General features: G+C 46.7%; 1 protein-coding gene across 1 annotated transcript in view; it reads right to left on the bottom strand.

Moving 5' to 3' along the window:
• The window catches only part of NAT8L (N-acetyltransferase 8 like), a 29258-nt gene extending 8205 nt beyond the window's left edge, over positions 1 to 21053 (bottom strand). The window contains exons 1-2 of the mRNA XM_066317373.1: positions 20523 to 21053; positions 19127 to 19291 (exon numbers count right to left, since the gene is read on the bottom strand). Of these exons, the coding sequence (XP_066173470.1) occupies positions 19127 to 19291; positions 20523 to 20856 (499 nt within the window). The 5' untranslated portion in view covers positions 20857 to 21053. The remainder of the gene's footprint in view (positions 1 to 19126; positions 19292 to 20522) is intronic.
• Between the last annotated feature and the right edge of the window lie 247 nt (positions 21054 to 21300).

The raw sequence follows: 21300 nt of genomic DNA, 5'->3' as shown, positions 1-21300 counted from the left end.
AACATAATTTCTAGACAGACATGCAACTTCTTAAGAAATATCCCTTCAAGCAGAGGCTGTGACTTTCAGTTCTGCTTAGGCATGTCACAGCAACACAAATGTGAGCAATTACCCTGCTGGCTCAAAGCTGTCACAGGTGATGTCCCTGGAGCATCATCCAGATGAGGGGACTGGCAGTTTCCATTACCACTGCTGGGAACCCACCAGGACAACACCAGCTCCTCTGCATCCCTACAGCAGAGCCAGGAAAGCATCCTGCACAGGGCAAACATTCCTCTCCTACATTTTTCCCCAGGCTGCTATGAAGAGGCAAAAGGGGAAAAAAAAACCAAAAAAATCCCAAACATCAAAAAGCTCAAAATCATTTCTGTGCTTCCCACAGAACAGGGGCTGCAATTGCAATGTGTTTCATGCTCTTAATATACCTACGAAAAGGCTTGCCAAAAGTGACAGGCTTGTTCATCCCAGAGATCCAAATGCTCCCTGACTCCTCCCTGTGACCCCCTGACTGCAGCACAGCCTGGTGTGACACCACCACACAGAAACACCAGCACACAGGAGGTGCAACGTGCTGTCATATACAGAGCTTCAAGTATTTGCCCTTGCAGTCACTTGTTCAGCCTCCTGTGCCATCTTTTGGCACGATTTTGGCCAGAGCAGCGGCCCTCTGTGCTAAGCAGGGTTGGTCCAAGCAGGGCAGTACAGAGAGAATCAGGACCCACTGCAGAGCCATTTTTACCTCTTCACCTGTTAAAAATCCCCGAAGTTCAGTGTCTGGGCTCTCTTCCTGCCAGCACTATTTACACATATCATTTTAAGAGAGACAGGCTGTACATGGCAGCAAGTGGACAGAGTCCCTAGCTCCAAGCTGGCTGTGCTCTGGCTGTGTATTGCTGATGTCATTTAAATTCCTGCTCTTTTATCCTGTCTGGGTCTTGAAGAAGAAGAGGAACTACCCAGCACTTGAGGCAACATTCCCTCCTCTTTCCCCTCCATCCTTGGTGAAACACAGGGCAGAGCAGCCAAGTTACATCAGCATCAAGGGAGAAAGAAGGCTCTTCTGGGGACAGCTTGGCTGCCGGGATGTGAATGCTGGCGGCAGGAGCAGTTTGGGGCACAGACGTGGCACACTGGCTGCCACCCAGCCAGACACAGGCAGCCTGGGTGCAGGGACCAACCAAGGACAGGCAGCAGCTGTCCCTGTCACTGACTACAACTGCTCAGCTAGGCAGGATGGGGAGGAATTTATGTCTGTGTTTATGAGGCATGTCATTATCTTATTATCCCTCCTTACCTCCATCTTTCCCACGTGTTGACTTTCTCTCCTTTCCACCTTTCTAGTTTCCCTTGGCTTCAAGCAGAGCCACATGACAGCTCCCACAAGTTCTGCTGGTAACACTACACTTGACTTCCTGGACGGCTACTACAAAATAATGGCATTTTAATGTAGTTTATGGCTATGGAAACTGGGTGAGATCCTGACGCCAACACTCCTGATATCCATGAGCAGCCCTCTGTACCAGACAAGGCCCAGGCCTGGGGGAACAAAATATGTCACAGATAAAGGAATTGTTCATGCATGAAATAAGAAATGCTGTGGGACACCTTCCTCCCCATAAATAACCCCACATAATCTACCACTGCAGGATACATTGCCCTGCTATAAATAATTCCCAGCTGGAAGAGCACAGGGCAGTGCATCTATATGCTGAGGGTTGGTGACATCCTTTGGTTCATGGAGCATCTGGGCAGCAGGCAATGAGATCACCTACAAAGCATGAAAAGAGATGAATGCTTTGGTTCTGAGCAACCAGTCCATCTACCTTCTTTTCCATCCTTGCTACCTTTCACCTATGTTGTTACCAAGGGCTGAAAGTACTCACAACAACCCCAAAGCTCAGCCAAAGCCTCTGGAGTTGCAAGCAGCAGGGAATCAGTGGGATGACAGTGACATCCAGCATTCAATCTGCAACACAGCCACAGGGCAGATCCATGGACATTTGTACCAGAAACACTGTGACCCAAATTGACCACAGCAGTGGGTCTCAAACTGCTCCAGGAGACAGGAGTTCAGAGGTGGCCTCTGAGCTGATAAACCTGAGCATGAAATGAGAGACAGGGTGACAGGGTTTTGGATTGCAGGCAACTGCTGCTCTAAGCATCAGTGCAAACCCCAAACCATACCTGCATTCAGAGTGGAATATGCTGTACCATGCCCGCACTGCTGGAGCAGCAGCCCATGCTGCACAGGTGATGGCCCCACTGCAGCTTCACCTGCACGTGAGGATGGAAAGGGTGGGGGTTGCAATTCAGAGTAACAGTACAAAAACTTTCATCATGGAGTGCCTACTCCATGCTTTCTGATGGAGTTGGTCCAGCCTCAAAAGCATTCAGCTCCTTCAACACAGGTATTCCATTTTGGGGTGCCAAAGACCCCAGAAAACCCCTAAGATGCTGATGGCTAGCTATGGGTTTTTTTTGTTTGTTTGTTTTTGTTGGTTTTTTTTTTTCGTTTTCTTTTCCACAGTAATATTTTGACAGGTAAAAAGAAAAACACATTCTGCAGCAAAGGGACTTCAGGAAGTGGCCAGGTTTGGTCCTAAACAGCATCTCCTGCTGTCACTGCTGGGGACATAACCCAGCAGGTATTTCTAATCTTCTTAAAACCTTTGCTTTAAACCTCACCCTGTTCCTCTGAAACACCTCTATGACAGCTCCTGCCCACACACCTTACACCGGGCAAAGCTTTTTGAGGACCCAGCCCTGACGCCTGGATCAATGCAAGCTGTTAGTGGCCGTGCCCCGTTCTCAGCACTTCACTGCTTGATTTTACAAACAGGCTTAAGTCCCCTAGGGTCCAGAGTGTCACCACGTGTGACAGCACCCGAGGGGGTGCTCAGCAAAGCCCCAGGAAGTGTTCAGCACAGTGCAGGAGCAAGCTTTTGATGAGACAGCTAGAAATCCAGGCAATGCCGCAGATGGGATAAAGACAGCCCTTCCAGCACATTTCAGAGGGTGCTATATTAAGAAGTGTAACAGCAGGACTTTAAAATCTTCTATCAGGCTCTTTTTGCTGGCCATGCTGCACCTTGAAAATCAAAGACCATAATAAAGCCAACATATAACAACTGTTGAAGAAAAAGCTGCAGAAGCAGTTGTGGGGGATTAGAAGTAGCCTGGTTATCTGGACAGATTTAGCCTGGTCCATCGCTCTGCTCTCTGCTGCTGAAAAGAAGGACACAACACAGAGAAAGGAGAAAAAACCCACAGATTTTTGCAGGTAGCAACTTGCTGCTGGGTTATCAGGGGGAAAGCACAGATTGAGAAACAAGGCAGCGTCTGTGGTTTTGGCGTGTGAGCAATTGTTATCGATAAGCAAAGAATTAAACAGCTTAAAGGAGCGGATAAAGACTGGGATATGTGATTTTGGCCGGGCATTGTCCTCAGGGCTGACTGGATGATGAGTCCCGGCGCAATGGAGCTGGCTCAGCAGAATGGTCTGGTCTGCACAAATGGACAAAACCAGGAAAAAAGTATTTAAACTTTTCAGGGTAGATGCTACTTATGCATGCAAAATACACACTAAGCTGATCAACTGCCAAGTCAGACCTTAAGTAAACCTATGTTCTAGAATTTAGACTGGTTTTTAGCTAGAAGTTTCAAGCAAAAAAGAAATTAAGCTCTTCTGCCTGCTTTGCTAGCCCGGGTGGTGCCAGCTCCAAAAGACTGATGTAACAATCAGCTCCTTGTTAGCGAAATTAGTTTACAAGATCAAATGTGCTGCTGGTTGTGTTTTGAGCCAGCTCCTTAAAAGGACATCGTTAAGGCTTGGGCTCCATCTTCTACATCAATCTTTCACTACATGGCTTTATTGCTTTCAAAAGGTACTGAATTTGCCTTGCAGCAATTTTCACTTCCAAACATTGAACAAACTGGAAAATCTACAATTATTGGATGTTCTAGAATACGTTACTTGTGGCTGACTTTTACTTTATATGCTGTACTGTAAAAAGGGACTCAGCAATAACCATTGAATGGCTTTCTTTAGCTTAGCAGTTGGCCAAGCCATAAATCAAACAGGGAAAATGGACAGAATCAATCTGATTTTCACCATCCATCACTACTTGTCTGGTCTAAATTTAACCAAGACTCCCTTTATTCAACAGAAGTGCCTGTATCTACATAGGTATTGCACCAAATACTTCACAACACAGAGAGAAATTACGGTTAATTTACTTAAGATGAAATAACAAACATAATTCTGAGCTCTACAAAGACTTCCAGGGGGGTTTATGATGCTGTGAGGTCAACAACCTTTGAGATGAGTCACTCTTCAGGAGAACCCCTCTTCTGTAAAAGATCACAACTAAAGCCTACAGAACTCACTGTGAACAACTGCTTTCAGTCAGGAGCAACGTAGGTAGGATGAACTGCAGCCAAGATGTAAGTTCAAACTTAGTATATGGCATAACGATGCATCAGGACAGAATAACTCATCTGTGCATGCAAACTCTTTAAATCAGACTCAAAAACAAGGCTGGGAGGTGCCTCCCCTAAAAGGTAAAAATGGGAGCGACTAAGAATATTTACATATTTTAGAAGTGACAGACAAAAACCAAACAAAAAACCCACCCAGCAAAAGAAACCACAGTAGACCAAGTCAAGGAACAGGTGCATATATTCAACCAAAACATGCTGCACAGCATGTTTCAGTGCTTCTGAGCGTGGTGCTAGCTCTCTTATCGTGTTCTTGCTGCCCTCATGAGTCTCTAAATGAGGACTTTCCTACCACAGCAGCTGAGGAACGACAATGACAAGGCAATATTTGTGGTGCAAACACTGACCAGAAAAGTCTCAGACCCCAGGGCAGCTCCTCTGCTATCCTTCCTGGGACAAACTTGGAACTGACAGACAGGGAGTCCCACTTCAGCAAACCCTGAACAGCAAAGAGAAGCTACCAGGATACTTTCCTAACACCAACAATAAATATGGCTCGGCTGCACTCAAAGCCTTTCCTTCTGCACATGCCTGGTTTCACAAGAACCCTATCTTGTTGCTAACACAATGAATCAAACCTCCCTGACCTCTAGCTTTTCATAATCTATAGGAGCGAATCAGTAATCACAAGGAGTAATAGTCTCTCTGAAACTACAGTGAAGAATTCATTACTCAATATTGAGGAAGACATCAGGAAAAAAGAAAAGGTTCAGGGCACAGATTTGGTAAAAAATATGGGCTGAAGTAAGGCAGTAGATGGCTTGATCTCCTTAAGTCTACTGCAAGCAATAAATATTCCAAATTTCTAGCACAACACCTTGAAATGGTGCTGCACACATACCTTCTCAGAGCACAGGCATCCAATAAGGACATCAGTTATCACCAGCTGGGACAAACCCACCCTGTAACCACCTGCTACACCAAGATGAGCCCCTAAAATCCATTACAATGGACACGGAAGAGATCAAGAGGTGAGGAGTGAGGCTGGCTCACTACCTCTGTCCTTCCCAGCTGCTCACCAAGGGCACTCATTTGAGCATTTCACACTGGACCAACCCTGTCTGACCTGCATGAGCCCCCCAAACACCTGGGCAAATCTATTCCCAGAATCTCTGGGGAAGGAGTACTTGACTAACAGGGAAACTGGGAAAGATAAAGAAACTTGTAAGGAGAACTAGGCTTGGGACAACCAACCCCAGAATTTCTGCCCCACTCCCATCAAGGCAGCACATTGCCTCTGCAGAGATGCTCAACGTATCATGGAAAGTGATGGAGAAAAAACAATTTCTATCTGCAGCATGCCAAGAAAGATGGAACCTTTCCCATGGAACAGGGTCTGATGTACCTCTGACATCCAAGGCTAGAGGTAGCAACAGGACTAATATTACCCTTTGTGGCAAATCCAACTCCTGACCCATATAAATAAATGAATAAATAATTAGCAAACCTCTCTGAAAGCACACATTCTGAGTATTCTTGACGTGCTTTTAGTACCATCACACTTCCAGCACTGGAGGGCTTCCTAGGGCAATGACTCTCTCCCTACAACACAACAATCAGCCCATCCCATTTGGGAAGAGCAGGGAAGGAGGCCCTTTCCCCACCACACCCTAAGGTGTCCCCCAGTCCTGCTGGAGCTGGATCTGACCTATTGGTAGCTGCAGGCACCTCCTGGTATCTGCACCTTCCCACATCTTCAGCCCAACCCTCAGCCAGGTGGGTGGTGACTTCCATGACCAGGCAGAACCAGCAGACAGGGGTACCACTGCTTTCTCATCCCACTGTGCTTGTAAAGCCTGGTTTTGGAACATGCTGAGCTCTTGTGAGATGGTGTCTGAGGGTTCTCAGCCCTCCTGAGGCAACTGGGACAGCCAGGACTGCCGGGGACATGACTGCAATGAGTGCTCTCCTTGAAAATAAACACAGGCCTTTTTCCAGCAAGCCTGTGAAGGCAGCCTACCATCCTCCAGGTACCACCTTCCCCACGGCCATCCCACCACAGCTCCCACTGTAACTGAACACCTTTCTGGCCTGCAGCCCTCTTACTTCTCCAGCTTTACTGTGAACATGCAACCCCTGGGAGGCTGCTATATTTATCCCTAACTCAGCCAAACAAAGCCCTGGGGTGAGGTTGCTCCACTGTGTCCCACTGTGTATGCCAAGGAAGAGGGCTCCCCCACTCCCATTCTGCTGGAGCCTTACACAGCAAGGAGGGCAGACACTGCCTCAGGACTTCACCTCCTTCTGCCACAAGTGATTGAATCCTACAATGATTTGGGTTGGAAGGGACCTTAAAAATCATCTGGCTCCAATCTCCTGCCATAGGAAGGAATGTCTTTCAATAGAGCAGGGTGCAGACCCCAGAAAGAATCCCCCCAAGCAGCTGGAGCCTTCATCACCACACATTGCTTCAAGCTTTAACTCTCAGCAAACCAGTGGCAATGCCCCATGTGAAGCCAGAGCCCTGCCACAGTGCAGAAAAAGCACACATCAGGATTTCACTCTTGTGAAAGCCAACATTTTTCTACATCACTCTCTTAGCACATCAAAGCCAATGTGCCTTGGGTATAATTCTACTGAGCACTACTAGTCCAGAGTCAAACTAGCACATTTATTTAACGTGGCAGTGAGAGAAAATTCCACATCCATAAATACACAAACATCTGTCAGGCTGGGCACAGACAATGGACATGTGGATAAATGAAAAATACATGTGTAAATCTCTACAGCTCTAAAATCAAAAAAGAAACCTTTGCCACTCATTCAGACTACCATGCCAGAACAATCAGGACAAAAAAGTCCCTACAAAAGCCTAATCCAGATCTCCTGTGATAACCATCTATCATCTTCTTACACCCCACATTCATGTGAGCCCCGGCCTCAATACCAGTCACAAGAGCTGGGGATTTGAAAGACATCTGTGAAATAAATGACTGGAGTGAGCAGGTAACAGGCCATGTCTCATTCCATCTGGAAGACACATGACAAATGAAGAGCAGGCTGCTCAGGGCTAGTGAAAGAAGACACTTTCATGCCTGCACCCTCAGCCTGAGGCACCTCATTCACAAAGGACCTGTGGAAATGAGATCAACTTACAAATAGGAACAGCACTACAGCAACCTTAGGCAGAAGAGATGCAAATCCACACAAGACTGGCTAGAACTGCAGTATTTTGAAGATCTGGATTGCCTCATCTACAAAGACAACACTAAACCCCCATACACAATGGCAGGGCAGAATGAATACATCCAAGAGTACATTCACAACTACAAGTCCTTTTTCCAATGCACCAGTATTGCCTAAAACATCATAAACTCATCTTGCAGGCAGCTGATAGCACATACAACAAAGCCAAGGTTTACCACCATTTATGTCACAAGTCTCCTGTAACTATCCAAAGAGCACTTGGACCTATACTGCCCCTAAGCATATGCTAAAATCCCAGTAAGAGACAAGGGATTTAAGCCCATGATTAAGTTAAAGCAAATGCTCCACTGAATCTTTAAGCCAAACTGTCCCAAGAGTTCAGTCTCAGTTAAGGTGGAGGTTATGTGAAGATTTATTTTTTAAATTTCACTGAAATCCTCTTTAGCTATTTGAGTTATCCATGAAAAATGTTCCCACTTCTCAAGAATCCTTGCAGATGCTTTGATGTTTTTCAGACTACTGATGGCTCAAAAAAAGCCCCGTAAAACCCGATGATGGCTTATTCCCAAACAAAAATCACTGTCCGAGAGGCACAGCTTGATGTTATCCTCTGAACACTGACAGCTTCTGAAACCCCACCAGATGTAGATTTTCAGAGCCATTAAGTGAATCCAATTGACTTTACAAGCAGCAAAAGCTTGAAAATGTGTTTTACAAATACCCCTTCTAAGCAGTTTGGATTAAAAAAAAATAATAAATCTCTCATTAGCATCCCTATTGTACAATAACTTCTTCCCTCCTTGCTTTCTCTCTTTTTCAACAAATTCCACTGCTAACAAGGTAATTCCACCACGGAGGACTTTACCAGGATGCTCACTGCTGTTCAGCAGGCGGCAGCCAGGTATCTGCCCTGCTTTCATTGCTCTGCCTCTCACTAACCATCATCTGGATTAGCACTTGGAAATGGCAGGTGCTCCAAACCAGGCTGTTTTCAAAAGCTTCTCTTTGCAGTTCTACTATTTAACATTATTTTAAATTGGAAGACTACAGATTTAGGTCTTCCCTGGATTCCCACTAGAGGTGTTATACAGTGTTTCTGATGCTGTTATCTAAATCCAGGGAGGATGAACAGATTTGGCACCTCCAAAAAAAGAAAAAAAAACCCGAAAACCCAACCTCAGAAGATGAAGTGGCTGGGTTTAGGTTTTTTTTTCTTGAGCACTCTGACTGCAATAACTATTTTATGTATCTTGTTAAAATGGGAAGAATAAGGTTTGTAAGAAAAGTCAAAGGGGAAAGATCAGTGGATACATCTGGAAGTGATGTGGGTCAGATGCTCCAAAGAAGGTGTAAGAAATGTTGCTGGCAGTTCATTTGCCTTTAGGTAAAATGTTCTCCCCCCACCAGTGACATGTGGGTTTGAGCACTGATGCACTGTTTTCAGCTTAGCAGACACAATGTCCTCATACTGCTGACTTCTATTTATCTTCTCTTCTCTGTTATTCCCAGTCTCCTACCAAAAAAAAAAAAACAAAAAAAAAACACAAACCAAACCCAAAAAACCCCTTGCACTCACCATGTTAAATATCCAGACAAACAAAGAAGAGAAGAAAATACATATACAATGAAACTAGGTATAGGCACATAAATTGAAAAGTTTGATGGAAGGAAGGGGAAAATCAGAGATGCAGAGGGAGGGATCCTGGGTAGGGGATCACCACCGATGGGAAATGCCAGAAGTGATGAGTGAAGTAAGAAGTAGACCAGACCAAGAATCACTGGAGAATTCAACACAGGGATGGACAAGAGAGCTGAGGAGACCTCAAAGGAATTCAAGTATTGCAGTTTGACCCAAGACTGGAAATGTGGGATACAGAACTGCTGTGCTAGGGAATGGAAGAAGGGCAAAAATGGAAAAAAAAAAAAAAAAAACCTCAAGGAATCACTACTGATTATCTGATAGCTGTTGAAGTGAATGTTGAATATAAGGTGTACTGTTGAATATAAGGTGTACTCACAACCAGACAGCTGGTCCAGAAACCCCCATTTCAATAAGCAGCACTAGCACAGAGCCCAAGAGTTACAACTGTAAAAAGCAAATAAACTTGCTCTGCTGATGCTGGTTTCCAAGTCAGGATTTGAGCACCCTGGCAAGGGAGAGTGGGAGCAGCTTGTTTAGCAATTACTAGTGATTGAGGGTAAATCTAGGTAAGCAGCTTAGTTAAAAATGCAGGTTTTTGTCAATGCAAAACAATTTACACATTTGTCCTGAATTCACCAAAGGTGCAAAATGAAAGGCAGACGAAAGGCAGGCTGGCACAAACCCTGCACAGAGCTCAGCCCCCAGCACTGCTGGCCAGGACACAGGCACACAGCTCAGTCCTCTAAGGATCACAGGAGATGGATGCCCCAGCAGCCAGGACTTCAGAGATGGACCCCTCAACACCACTTCTTCAACTACTACACCAGTACAAAATACTGAAGTATGTAATTCAAATAGGGCTGGGATGCCTGAAATCCCAGCACTGAGTCAGTGTAGATTTAATAGTGCCATGCAAAGTGGGACCTGCCTGAGGAGTAACAAACACTGAACCATCATGGCTCTGTCATGCTCAATATTTGCTGTGTACTTGTATCTGACCTGTGCTTCTTAAGGAAAGCTGTAACAGCCAACCATTTCGTTCTGGGTCGAAAAAAGCATTACACCCCCCACTAAACACAGATCCTCCCTTCATCAAAGTGAAAAAACAGAGAGGGAATAGTAAATCAGCTTAGTTTGGACCAAAACTATCCTTCCTTTTCCTTTCCAGTTCCTGAACTGAAAAATCATTTTCTCACAAAACCTCTGGTTTTCAGTTTTGCCACTTGGATAATTCCTACAAACAACAGGCGAATTTTAAGTGACAAATATTACTTGCTAGTTGCAATTTCAAACAGGACAAGCTGTGGTGGGACTAAAACCTTGTATTATTCCATTAACATTTACACTGTTGCAAATCCTATTTCAAATAACAATATCTCATGTAGCCACTTAAAAATACAACTGTAATACATGCTTCCCATTACCAATTTTGAAATTTCTCCTTTCACTCCCAGAAGCCCACTTTAAAGCAGAAGCCCAGCTTGGCACTAAGCCCTGGGAATCACAGGTCTACATTTTAGAATTATCCTGCAGAAATATAAGTTTTTCTTTTTGAAAGAAACACTCTTCAAACAGTTATAGGAGATAATGAATGATACTGTACATGCTGTCATAAATTGTTAATTGATTGCTGGGGTCCAACAGGTCAATAGATGACTTAAAAGAATGGCTCAAAGCCATCTGTAACATACCACAGCTTGTACTGGCTCTGACCAGATCACTATGAACTAATTATTGATGAATCCTTAATAAAATGCATGAGGCTTCTTGGTGATTCCATGTACCCCCCTTACCAAAACACAAAACAACAACAACAACAAAACCCCAACCCTATTATTTGGTTACAAGGAATAAATCTGTCAGTAGAAACTAGGTAAGACATGCTGCTATCTTTGGATTTTCTTTAAGACTCCTTTCATTAGCCACCTGTCAGCATAACAAAACGATGCCTCAGCTTTCTACAGAATGGAAAAAAATAAAAGTGAAAAAGAAAATCTAAAAATACACTTTGAAGCTCTCTGTTTTGCTGATACAGAAAGTAACAACAAAGGCTCATACATCTCTCAGCTCATCACAGAACCAGATACCAGCAAAACACTCTAGGTCTTTCTTTTTGCTGTAGCTTGGAAGGGAGTAACATCAAGTATGCGATTATTTGTAACAGATCTCCAGCACTGCATTACCAAAATAAAACCATGCACTCTGCAATACACCAGTAAACAATGCTGTGAGCTCCCAGAGACCTCGAGGGGCTCATGGCCACCCCCAAAAGTCATTCCCATCCTGAGAAGTTAAATATAACCTGCCTGAATCAAGATCTAAGCCTACAAAAAGAATTTCAGAAATCCATCCTGAAATTCCGGGAGATTTTGAACGGTTTGCCTTCTAGAAAAATCCAGCCATGCATTTAGACTTTTATGCAAAACCAGAGTTTTTTTCAATATATTTAGAGGTCTTCAAGTAGAGAGCAATCCCACTGGCAATTTCTAAAGTATTAAAACCAATGGTGGTGCACATTGACAGGCAACAACACAACCACTCTCTTGGGTAATCCTAAGAGGCTGAATATAACAAACAAATATAAATGTGAGAATAAGATTCTTCAGTTCATGTTCCTACATCCAAAAATCAGTGTTAAGACAGGCTCAAAACTTTGTAAACTCCTTCAAAACTCCTGCCACTAGTCAGATAACCAACACAGACCCTAAATTTAGGCTGTTATCAAATCTTAACCTGAAACAAACTTTTGGACAATTGTTTCAAATCTTGGCCATTCCCAAAAAAGCAGGAGAAAGAAAAAACTCTTTATAAGACTAATAACTTTTCATTTAAACTTGTGAACAAAATTCTGGAGTCAGAACCCATTTTGGTTTATTCACTAACAGTCTTGATAAACTGCATACAACCATGCCAGAAAACATTTAACACAGGAGAAAACATTAAAAAAATTACTCAAAGCTAGGAAAAAGCCCCAGAACACCTGATGTCCCTGCCTCCTCCATGTTCCTCAGTCTCAGTGTGGCTTGTTTGCTGGTCTTGAGAAGTCAACTGTGCCTAAAAAAACTACTGATGTTCAATTTACACAACTGGTTACCTCTTGTACTGAAGATTAATGACCAGCACTGGCATGTACTGAGGATTTTAAACACCTGCAGGTCGAGCTTACATTCAGTAGAATCACATGCACCCAGTCATGGCTACAGCTTGAACATCACTGCATTAAGTGATGGTCATGTCCATGACGGACTGGCTACTTTTAGAGAGAATTCTTTAATGCATGATGGAGGAAAAAAAAGGTCATATTACTCTGCAAAATTTACTATAAAATCTATTTTCATCTAATTTTGACATGGGACTGTGCCAAACTTGGTGGATCTGAAGGGAGAGCTATTTTTATGTTATGGATATGCACATTGAGTAATGGGTTTGTTGCATATGTTCCTGCTCCTGTGATAAATAAATAGAAGGGAGGGGGGGAGAGGCTGCAGCAGCTTGCCCATAAACACGTTTATTCCACTGGCTGTAGATGACACAGCCCTGAATCCACAGACTGCTTCCCTCATCAGACAACTCCAGTTTTCCTATGTGGGCCCTTTGCCAAGAGCATCGTGCTTCTACTCTGTACTACCTGAGCCCCCTTAAAGTGGGAAAAAATATATAAATATATAGATATTTTTTGTGAGGTAGAAAGACCCTGCAGGCCCTCCAATGGGGTGAGCAGAGCTGGCCCAAGTGGCTTAGCACTGCAAGGGACCCAAGTTGTGTCACATCCCAATCTACCCCAGCTCTTATCAGCAGGGCTGCAGCACTGGGCTGAGGTTCTGCATTGTGCTTGCTGCTGGGAGCAGGACAGTCCTTGGTCATCTCTGGGAATTCAGGTGAAGGGGGAAGGATCTGGTGCCAGCATCACTTTGCCTTCCTCACTGAGCCCATGCCCCACGCCTGCAGGACGAGGTGCCTCCAGATGGAAAAGCCAAGGCTCCAGCACCGCAAAATGAGGCAGCCACGAGTGATGGAGTGCCAGTGTTAGAGGAGGTGGGTTTTGGGAGGGAACCCAACTCTAAAGACATTTTACATTATTCAAATAACACTAAAATATTTCAGTCCATTACAAATGCTGGACAAAGCACATCCTTAACATTTGGAAACGTGAGTTATTTTCCATCTTGCTTCCCAAAAAACTTTGCACTGGAGACAAGAGATGCCAAACCAGGCAATTCCATGCTGCTAAGTTGTAGAAATCCAAAAGCAACAGTAGAAATTGCTGAGCTGAAGAACCCCTGACTGTCCCACTTGCAAGTCAGCTTTGGAAATACTTCTCACTATAAAGTATATGAGAAGTCTGTAATCCTAATCTTACAGGATCTCTCTGCTATGGAGGTTGCATCCCTGGAAGCACTCTCATGGAACTGCAGAGAGATGCCAGCAGTGATATGCTAACAGGACAGACCTCTGCCTAAGGAGACCTAACTTCAGTTCCCAGCAGTGATAGGAAGCAGAGCTGGGAAACACCCAGGAGAAGATAAGGACACAGCCTCTCCCGTGGGTTTCCCAGCCTCACACAGAACTCCTCACCACTCTACAATGCAGTGTGGGAAAGCTAAGTATGAAAATCCCAATACAGGACAGGCAGCTCAGAGGTTTGGCAGATACATGAGGTCAGGGCGCTGCATAATCCAGCAAGAAATGCTGCAGATAGGGATGCTTCAGATTCCAGCTGCCTCTTGGGCACCAGGAGTGGGGCAGGGCTCTCCAAAAACACATTCCTCCACTGGGAAGCAGCAGCCCTGAGCCTTCTCCGGAGTCAGGTAACTGAGCCGTTCTTTGCAAAGCAAGAGCTGTTCTATTCTTTCCAAACAATGTTATCATTCGGCAGCTTCACTCCTGCTTATCTAGCAGCTTCAGCATTACCCAGAATGTAGAAGAACTGGGCTCTGTGGCTGCCTCTCTGCCCGGGGGCTCAGTTGGGAGAAATACCCCCGCCCACTCTCTCTCCCTGCATCTTTGGAAGGGTTTAGGCACGGCAGAGCTACCGCAGCTCCGGGGCTGAGGATATCCTCCCAAGGCAGACCCTATGTTTTCCCTGCACCCCAAAAGTAACTGGTGCTCACCTCTGAGCCTTCCCAAGGCTCAGCACTTACAGAGCAGAGGTAACAGGAGCCACACGACTCACAACCAGCCATTCACTTTGCAAACATCATGCCAGAGGGGAAAAAACCCACTGCCAAACGATCTGATGCAAGACACAAATACTTGCTTGTTGTCCAAGCAATACCCAAACACCTCACTGCAGGTGCACCTCAAAAGGCAGAGGCAGCAAAGAGGATCTTACCTCCTCACAACCCAGCTCCGGACCCACCTCAATGGTGTCCTTCTGGCAGAGGGACACGATCCCAGAACCTCTGCCGAGAAGGGCAGGACATCCCCTCTTTGAGCTCAGCTGAGGAATGTGCCACCCAGAAGCAGCAGAAACTGTTCAGAAACTGAACCCTAATGAGCCATCCCCCTGCAGCTCCTCTTCCTCAGGACTCTGTCCCCAGGAAGGTCAGGATATCTGTGCAGGCTCTCCACTTGCACCACACAGGGGACAAAGGGCAGCAGGACAGCAAGGCCTTGCTCACCCTGGATGGAGGCAGGAGAGCAAAACACCCTGCATGAGGGAACCAGAGATGGCTGCTCACGCACAGAGAGAGAGCCGGAGCTGTGCAGCCGCTGCCGAAAGCCACAGCCCTCGGCTGGCATGGCTGATGTGACCCACACCTCCTGCAGCAGCACCCCAGCTTCAGCTGCTGCATCACACCAGGCAGATGCCCTCAACACCCCACCAGGCGCTGTGGCTTCAGCTCTCCAGGCTACCCATCTGTGCTGTCTGTCCACCCAGCACTGGGCACTGCAATGCAGCCACCAAGCTTGTCACCAGTACCCAAATCCCTGACAAAGGCCAGCTGCCACCACCACCAGGTCAGGTACACGCACCCCTCAGCAAACCCTGCCAGCAATAACTCTTCAAACAGCCCACAGAGAGACCTGGAAATTTGTCAGCCAAAGCCCCAGCTGCAGTCACTTTGGGGAGCAGCAGTTTTACATCGGACACAAGGAGCCTTGGTTTCCATAAGCTTTTCAGCTGAGACCTCAGCCTCACAAGAATCTCTCTAACACACCAACCAGTGCAAAAAAACATACAACACAACCAACTGGGACAGAAGCTTAAAGAGACACTGTAAAATTGATTAGTCATCAAAATCATCAGACCATAAAAGATGCTCCAGCTGTGCTCATCTTTTTTGTCTGGATAAATGCAAAAGGCAGGGCTCTATTTAAAATTAATTCCTTTTTTTTTCTTTTGGTTAGTTTTGGTTGGTTTTTTTTTTTTTTTTTGGTGGTGGTGGTTTCTTTGTTGTTATTGTTTGGGGGTTTTTTTGTTTACTAGAGCTTGTTACTCTGGTTGACAATTAAGCCCATTATCCAATTCCTTTATTTTTCACCATTCCAGTAGTCTTTTTTCATAGCCCTTGAAGAAGGAAAAAAAAAAAGAAAGGTAAATTCCAATAAGTGCTATTTTAAAATGAAAAATGTGAGTTTAAAAAGAGCTCAGGAAGGTGTTTGAACCATTCAGCGTTCTGTTTTAAGACTCCAGCATGCATTCAACACAAACAATTCCTTTCACATTGAAAGCAATTTCAAGTCACACCACTGTGTACAAGCTCCAAGCTAAACACTGGCCCAAATGTCCTGCCAGACCCTTGGTATAAGTGTAGGAGGGCAAGAGAAAACAAAGATTTAAATTTTGGCTAGTGCACTTCTGCAAAATCACTGTCAGCACATATTTTTCAGTTCATACAAAACCCAGCAGAGGAAAATTCAAACAATAACTAACTTGGAGGCAAGAGGTTAAAAAAACCTGCAGAAGTAAAACCCTAATATGGTGCAACTTGTGGAATTGTTCAACACTAATCATTAACCTGGGTGCTCACGGTATCCCACTGCAAACTGGGTCCTTTTGGCTTGGTTATAAAACTGACCCACATGTTTTGTGGGTGCTTCCACAATACCACCAAGAATGATCCATTTTAATAGTTAAAATATCCCCTCACTGTAGATGCCTGCCTTACCAGAGGCTATTTGCTGTAGATACTCTCTACAACAGTGCCCCAGCCCAAAGCATCATGCAAAGGTGGCCGCAAACAACAGGTTTTTCTGCCTGGGTATCCTAGATTCCAAGGGCAAAAACCTCAGCAAAGCCGCAACCAACATCTTTATCCAAGACCTTAAGACCATGTCTCAGTTCTACGTTTGTATTCATCACCCTGAAAAACAGAAATTCATAACCCTACCACAAAAATGCTCCCTTCCTCTTTTTTCCATGTTGAGAAAAAAAAATTCAAGGAGGAAAACATAGATTCTCTAAAGAAGGAGCAGGAAGTTGCCTGGTTGTACTCCCAGGTCAAGCTACAGTTATATCAGGTTGGATTTAACTTGTATCGTCAAGCTCTGGCCATCTTCAGCCTCTCTGGGACCCTGTCCCCACATCCCATTACTCTTGCTGTGACCAGCTCTTCTCTTAACACCTCACTGAGAAAGCTCTCAGAAATACCTCAGATGCAGCAATACAACGAGCCCTTCTCATCCCCACTGCAATAATTTCTGCCTGGGTGCTAATTTGTAAAGTAAGCAAATAAAAGACAAACTTGGGGCTTGAATTTGTTTTATTGCCATTGTTTTGTCCTTTGGGTGGGACAGGCAATGCCAGTGCGGCACATTGCTGCCTTCCTTGGGTTTTCAGCCAGCCAGCCTTCAAAGTGCACAAAACTCTGGGATTTTCTAGGATGACTGTGTTTATACTGCTGTCCTATAGGAAAAAAAATCCACCAGCTGCATTTTTGGAGGAAACAGGAGCAAACCACTGTATTCACACCTTGTTCATAGCTACACCAAATAGCACCACACGGATTCCTGGCACACAGATGGTGCTGGTTCCAACGCACAGACACCCTTCTCCTTCCCCAGACCCCAAAGCCTCTCTGGTCCCTTTATCCAACACCACTATTATCAAGAACCTTTAACAAGCACCAACAATCCCATAAATCTGCTTTTTATGGCATGGTAGAAGCCTAATTACATGATTAAATTCTGTCAAAATTCAAGCCCACACACTTGCTCTAAAATTGCAATTAAGTCTTTCAGGTACCAAATAAAAGCAATGTTAACATTTCAAAGACATGTTGGCAACACAGCTGAAGCAAATCACATTACAGACCCTAAACAAATCGAGGGCATTACTTTGAGTCTCCCTTTCCTTTATTTTTTGTGTCTGATAGTGTTATGAATACAGGCAGTGATCCAGTGATCCCTCTAAATTGTGACCACGCAAGTCCTGAGCATTAAGAAGCTAAGCAGCTCAAACACCTATTAATTCCATATTACACGTTCTTATTCTACTGGAATCTTCTGATGTTTTCTCCAGCATAATACTTTGCTGGGCCTCACTACTGAGGTGCAGAAATGTTTTGTTATGAACCCTTTTATTTCTGTGACATCGCCTTTCATGAAGATTAAGCTTTTTAAATACAAGTCACACATCACTTAATTTTTACAAAAACAAGCCCCCTAAACGAAACACACCTTGTGTGTAAGATGGGACACGGTCTGTATAATATATGCACTGTGATGGGAAGAGAAAGCTAAAAAAAGCTAGTTAATGATTTTTGTAAGAGGAGCAACATTTTAGCAAAATGTAACATTGCATATTAGAAGTGAGGGAAGGTTTGTGGCTATTGTAGTTCTTAGCAGTTTTCTAGAAGTGCCCAGGGAGAGGTTTGTCACACCTGGGGAACAGGAATGATACAGCAAATGATACAGCAAAAACACGGTCAGGTGGGAAAACAACACAGTAGGTACCCAAGAAGAGGGCAGGTACCCCATGAAGATGTTACTAAGGTAGGACAACGTCCTCACCTTGCTTTTCCAGCTCATCACTAGCACTCTGCGACCACTAAAGCCAAACCTCAAACCCCAACTGACTGCCCAGGGATCCCCCCCTGCTCTTGCCCTCAATATGGATGCGTGCCTACAAAAAGGGAACTAGCACCTGACAAGATCTAAAGAGACTTTTTTTTTTATTACATAAGTTATCTTTTACAGCTTAACAAGATAATATTCTCATTAGATGTTGTATTTTTAATTATATGCATATATGTAACAAAGGGATAAACCCATATTAGGGCAAGCTTATGTGGCAGCAGCCCTTTACATACCTGATCCATGCCTCCTCCAAAACACCTGCATTAAGGAATGTTCTTGAATGACATGGGAAAATGGGCTCAATAGCTAAAATGGGCTCCTCTGAGCATTTGGGCTAAAAGGCCTTTCATCTCCCTCTCCTCCTGCTGTCAGAGCCAATACCAAATGCATGGAGCAAAGAAACACCAAGCTCAAGATGTAAGGGCTGGGGTGAACCCAGGCTGCAGCGAAAAACCCGCATCCTCCAGCCTCAGTGTCCCCAGGCACCCTCACCCTGGTCCCCGGGGTGCCTGTGGGACCCAGCAGCGCTGCACTCGAGGGGTGGGCAGAGGCTGTCTGGGATGACTAGGCACTTGGGGGAGGGGGGCAATGAAAAAAATAATTAAAAAAACTAAAATCGGCAAAAAAACCCCCCAAAACCCCAAACCAAACCAAAACCAGAGATGGCTTTGTGCCTGGTGTGGCTAAAGAGCTGCATTCTAGCGACTTTTGAGCTTGCTCAGTGCTGCTGACAGGAGGAAAAGGCGCCAGCAGCAGGGAGCAGCCATGTTCCCCAGCAGGCTGGGGGAAGGAAAGCTCCCTCAGGGAATTCGTACTCACCTGGCGGTTTCATGTAATATTGCTCAATATCGGACATGTCCGTGTGCAGCGCACAATCGAGATAGTGCAGGATAACTTTTCTACTGAAGTAGTACCTCATGCCCATTAGAAAGATGGGCAAACAGCAGGTCAGCAGGAAGGACTTGGTCACAACAAAGCACATTACTATGGAGATAAGGAAGAGAAATAAACGACACCTGTCAGAAAAGAGAATTTAGTGTTGATTTCAGGAATACAAACTCATTATAAAAATAAACCAATAAAACAAGCACAGTCAAAATACACATATGCAGTACGCATACAGTTCACACTCTCGAGATTATCGTGTTAAGGGACGGCGTATCGCGACGAGATAACCCGGAGAAGTTTCTGAGGTCGTGAAGGAGGCGGCGGGGAGGATGCCTCAGGCCACGGCAGGGCCCCCGAGCCGCTCGGCAGCGGGGCCGTGGGGACCCCGAGGGCCCCGCACACCCCAGGGCCCTTCGCTGTCCCCGGAACGCGGCCGGGTGGAGGAGCCGCGCTGCGGGCACCGCTCCGCAGCCATGTGTTCGCCACTGCGGCAGCGCTATTTCCATCAGCACCGACTCCCAGGGCAGCCACCTTGCCCGTTCCCATCCTGGGGGGGCTTCTGCGGGTGTCTCTGAGCCGGCGGCTCTCTCCGACACGGCCCAGAGCCACTGGCTGGGTCCCTCTGCTCCCCAACGCCTGCCGGGGGTCACCCTCCAGCGTGGGGTCTCGTCCTCCCCGGTGTCCGGGACATGGGGTGCGACCAGCCTGCGGCCACCGGGGGCACAAGACCACCCCAAAGCCCTCTCGGGGCGGGGGGACACGCATTATGAACTATTGGCACGCGGAGGGGACACCTTGCAAGCGCTATTTCTGGGCATTTTAACTCGGGGAGGTGAGGAGACCCCGCGGCTCGGTGCTGCTGCATGGGGTACCCCCTCCCCACGCCGAGGGGGGCAATGGGGGCCGCTCCGCTGGCGGGCCCGGCTGTCTCCAGGCAACGCCGGCACGCCGTGCCCTCCTCGCCGGGCTGCGCGGGGGCGGCCAGTGCGCGGTGCGCTCCGCTCCCCTCCGCGCACCCCCAAGCCCTGCAATAACCGGAATGACTGATCTACCCTCACCCCCGCCGCAACCTCCCCTTCACGGCTCCCCGCCCTTAACACCCGCGCAGGGTCGCGCATCCCCGGCGGCGCAAGGCTCCCCCTCCCAGCCCGCCCGTCCCCGCCGCAGCGCTGCGGCTCCGCGGGTCCCCGCACGATGCTGCGGCGCTTCCCCGGCCGCACCGCGCCCGCGGGTCCCCGGCGCCTCCCGCCTCTCCGACCATTTTGTGAAGACCCGCAGCGACGAATAAAACCGGCGCCCCCCTCCCCAAAAGGGAGCGGATACTCACCCGCCAACAGCCCGTAGAGCAGCTGAGTGAGGGGCTGCTGCTTCAGCCCCCTGAACGCCGTGTTGGGGATTCGCTCCATGATCCCCTCGTAAAAGATGCGGCGCACCACCTCCTGTTCAGAGGGGTGGAATTCGCGGATATAGACATTGTCGCGCCTGGGGTCTTCTTTTGGTGGGGTGAGGGGAGGTGGGGGTGAGGGAGGGGAGCCCGCCAAAGAGGGCCACATCTGGGAGGAGGAAACAATGATCGTGTCTTTTTTGGATCCTGGGATTGATTCATGATCTTCCGCCACAATCTTGGTCTCACAAACCATCTTGGGAGACAGACAATGCATGCAAACCGGCCGCGGGGAGGGGGCGAGGAGAAAAACGGGAGGGGAGGTGTCAGAAAATTAACAACAAAAAAAAAAATTAAAAAAAAAAAAAAAAAAAAAGGAAAAAGGGGAGGGGGAAGGAGCGGGGCTCGGAGCCGGCACGAAGACCCGCGGGCAGCGGGGCGCACAGCAGCGCGGCCGGGCGGGACGGGAGGAAGGAGCCCCGCTGCATTTTGGAGAGGCATTTATAGGGCGGGGGGGCCGCGGGTCCCCGGGGTCCTAGAGCCCCCCGCATTGGCTGCGCGGGGTCGCCATGTGATCGGGGGGGCGGGACACCTCCCCCTTGCCCCCCCATCCCTGCACCGCCCCTTGCAAATTACTACGGCGCGGGGTTGCGCGGAGAGTCGGCGGCCGCGCATCCCTGCCCGCGTACACCGGCGCACGCGGAAGGGGGTTATTAATTAA

Source organism: Sylvia atricapilla, chromosome 4 (genome assembly GCF_009819655.1).
Source record: "Sylvia atricapilla isolate bSylAtr1 chromosome 4, bSylAtr1.pri, whole genome shotgun sequence".
Taxonomy (NCBI): Eukaryota; Metazoa; Chordata; class Aves; order Passeriformes; family Sylviidae; genus Sylvia; species Sylvia atricapilla.
Note: the sequence above shows the minus strand (reverse complement) of the source record. Positions and strands in the feature narration are given on the sequence as shown.